We start from the raw sequence: 2,800 nt of genomic DNA on the forward strand, positions 1-2,800 counted from the left end.
CGTTCGTGAGTTTTGTTGCCTCAAAGGGACTTCAAACTCATTTTTATATATATAGATATCAGTATATAAAATACGTCAATTTTTTGGGTATTCCTTTTTTTTTCTGTAGAGTGTAGATAAACTCAGAAACCGAGTAGAAACTTTTTTGAGTGCAAGAGTAACGCAGCTGTTGAGTTGGTTTTTGTGTGAGTGTCCAATGGGTAACAAAAGTTTGAAAGCTGCAGCTATTGACCGCTAGACGCCACTACTTCAAAGCTCAATATGCAAAGCTTTTGATCAAGGAGTTTCTTTCATCTACCGCAAGCAGCGCTGATCATCACCAGAGCGCAAACGTAAACATAAATTTGGCAGCTGCTTTTGTCAGTCAGGCGAAGCGTAAAAACAAGAAAACAAATCAAACGCGAGGAGAAGTGACACGTAAATCGTAAATAAAGTTTGCATTTCTAGTCGTTGGAAGTGAAATGTACGGGTAGCGGCAACGGAATATCTTACCCCTTTCGATTCCACTATAGGCAACGGTTTGTGTGATTAATTTTACGGGAGAAATATTCGGGGTCGGAACGGTGGACGGCATTTCTTGGTGTTCGTTTTAACAACAGCAGAACAAAAATGGGACGTTCGGTGATATGTGAAGCCTTTCTCGAGGAGTACCTCAAGAATCTTTCCAAGAAGCAGGGTTCCTGCGTTGGTGTGCTGATTGGACAGGTATGTTTTCCGTTGGTACGTTTTTGTTAGGCTATTTCACCATTTCCCCTCTTTTTTAGCCATCAAGCAGCGGCAAAGATTACGTCGTTTACCTGAACAAAATCAAGGACGATTCCGGTGCCGAAACGGAAGTACAAAACATTCTGGACATCGATAATCAACAGGTTTCACAGCATGCATTGATCGAAACCCGGCTGCTGCCGGGTGGATTCTACGTGATGGGTATCTTCGTCATCAATCCGAAGAGCGTTTTCGAAGACCAGAACCTGCTGAGGAAAGTGAAAACCATACTGATGGACATCCGGCACACGTTCGATTCCAATCCGCTTCTGCAGGGTAACTGCGATGGGCTGGATAGTGGTGAAAAGCTGGTGTTCTACTACTCATCCAGCAGTAACGTGTTCGGGTGCAAGACCGTGGCCCTCAAATCGGAGAGCCTTTCGGTGAAACCATGCGACTGGAAGTTCCAGGATCGAGCCACCAGCTGGCAGGTGATGAACACGTTCTTCGAGACGGACGAAACGTTTGCGTTGAAGAAAAAGAAACAGCAGAAGCAATCGGACGATCAGTACGATACGGAGACCAATTTGACCGAGTGTGTCGAAGTGCTGAAAAATCAGCTGGACAGAAGCGTCGTGTTCTTTGACGGCGGACCAAAGGATGGGAAACTGTTGATAGAATCGACTCTGCAAGATAAGAAGGACGATCCATTCCTGGTGCACGTTTATACACCATTGGTAAGTGACTGCTGTCACGTGTTAATAAAAGCTCGACTTTCTTTCTATTTTAAGTAGTAGTGTTATGAATTATTCATTTTTTATTCCATTCCAGCCATCCAACAGTGACATTTCCACTCGCACGATCGAAACTTTCGAAGGGACCCTGAAATTTGACGGCATCATAAGTTCCAAGGTTTTCGTTCATCCGAAAAATACTTTCGCCGAGGTAGAATCCTTCATCAAAACGGACATCGTTCGTTCGCTTATGTCTCGGGTGCAAATCCATTGCGACTCCCTGGTCCAGTCCGCGGAAGACAGCGTTCAGGATACGATCGTGCTGAATGAGCTACCCCGCCGAATCTATTTCCCCATTCAGCTCAAGTCGAACCTACCGATTATGTTCAGCGAGTATCTGTTCCTGGAGGAAGCCAAGGAGACAGCCATTCCACAAATCCGAGACACACTGGATTTGGTCGTAATGCCCAAGGACCTGAGCGCAACGGTTGAAGTTGTGGCCGAAGTGAAGGAGGAGGAGCGACACGACGCAAAGGAGTGCGAGACCAGTGTGGATGAGAAGGGAGAAGGAAAACTAAATATGACGATGGTTGGAGCATTGCTGGCCGCGATAGTTCTGTTGATTGCCATTTTGGTGTTCTTTTTCATGAAGTAGATTTGGCGTAAGGATCCAACGGTCCCATCTTGTGGACATTTCTTGATGGTGTTTTTTTTTCGTTTTGACCAAGATAAAGTCAAATATATACAATATTTTAAAACAAAGTTTATTAATTCAGTTAATTTGCGCTCCCCCCGAGAGGTAACCGGACCGAGCTCCTGGTGCCCAGGTAGCCTCAATAGAGAAGACCTAGGCGTGGCATGGGCCTGTAGCATTTGCCCAGCTAGAAGTGTATCTTCAAAGACAATGCCAGTAAGTTACAGAGTATCTGCCCCCACTCGCAAAACAGTCCCATATGAATAGGAAACCCAGCAAAGATGGGACTGTTATGCGAGTGGGGGCAGTTATGATATACCCTGGCACCTCTTATTATGCCTTGAAATGTGCATAAATTACAAAGTGCATAAAAAGAGGGAATTTGTGTATACAATAAGTCAGGGCTTTAAAAAGGAAACCTAGTTTATGTGAACAGGTCTTGCTTCTGGGATTTTTTTAAATGGAGAAGGAGGTTTCCAGAATGAACCCAGAAAGCGAAAAAAGGGGATCTATGTAAAGAAGATACCATAGACTCATAGAAACATGGATGAGCAATATAATCTGGTATCTATGGTAGTGTCTGTAGTTCCAAGAAGCTTCAGGGAATTGTTTCAGGGGATTTCAGGAGCCTTTTAAGAGCGTTCCGACAAGTTGCGTTGGCTTTTTC

At 44.5% G+C, this 2,800-nt stretch overlaps 1 protein-coding gene across 1 annotated transcript; it reads left to right on the forward strand.

The window, feature by feature from the left end:
• The first annotated feature begins 346 nt into the window (after window positions 1-346).
• LOC109426651 (protein odr-4 homolog) lies at window positions 347-2,201 on the forward strand. Its single transcript, XM_019702175.3, has 3 exons — window positions 347-705; window positions 765-1,442; window positions 1,537-2,201. The coding sequence occupies exons 1-3, from the start codon at window positions 610-612 to the stop codon at window positions 2,092-2,094; spliced, it is 1,332 nt and encodes a 443-aa protein (XP_019557720.2). The 5' UTR covers window positions 347-609; the 3' UTR covers window positions 2,095-2,201.
• Window positions 2,202-2,800: the final 599 nt, after the last annotated feature.

The sequence above is a fragment of the Aedes albopictus genome, chromosome 2 (assembly GCF_035046485.1).
Source record: "Aedes albopictus strain Foshan chromosome 2, AalbF5, whole genome shotgun sequence".
Lineage (NCBI taxonomy): Eukaryota > Metazoa > Arthropoda > Insecta > Diptera > Culicidae > Aedes > Aedes albopictus.

What these genes read in the sequence shown, in the direction of transcription:
- LOC109426651 (XM_019702175.3), top strand. Translation starts at nt 610, where the DNA reads ATGGGACGTTCGGTGATATGTGAAGCCTTTCTCGAGGAGTACCTCAAG. An exon ending in TTGGTGTGCTGATTGGACAG is followed by an intron (nt 706 to 764) that starts GTATGTTTTCCG and finishes CCTCTTTTTTAG; the next exon opens with CCATCAAGCAGCGGCAAAGA. An exon ending in TGCACGTTTATACACCATTG is followed by an intron (nt 1,443 to 1,536) that starts GTAAGTGACTGC and finishes ATTCCATTCCAG; the next exon opens with CCATCCAACAGTGACATTTC.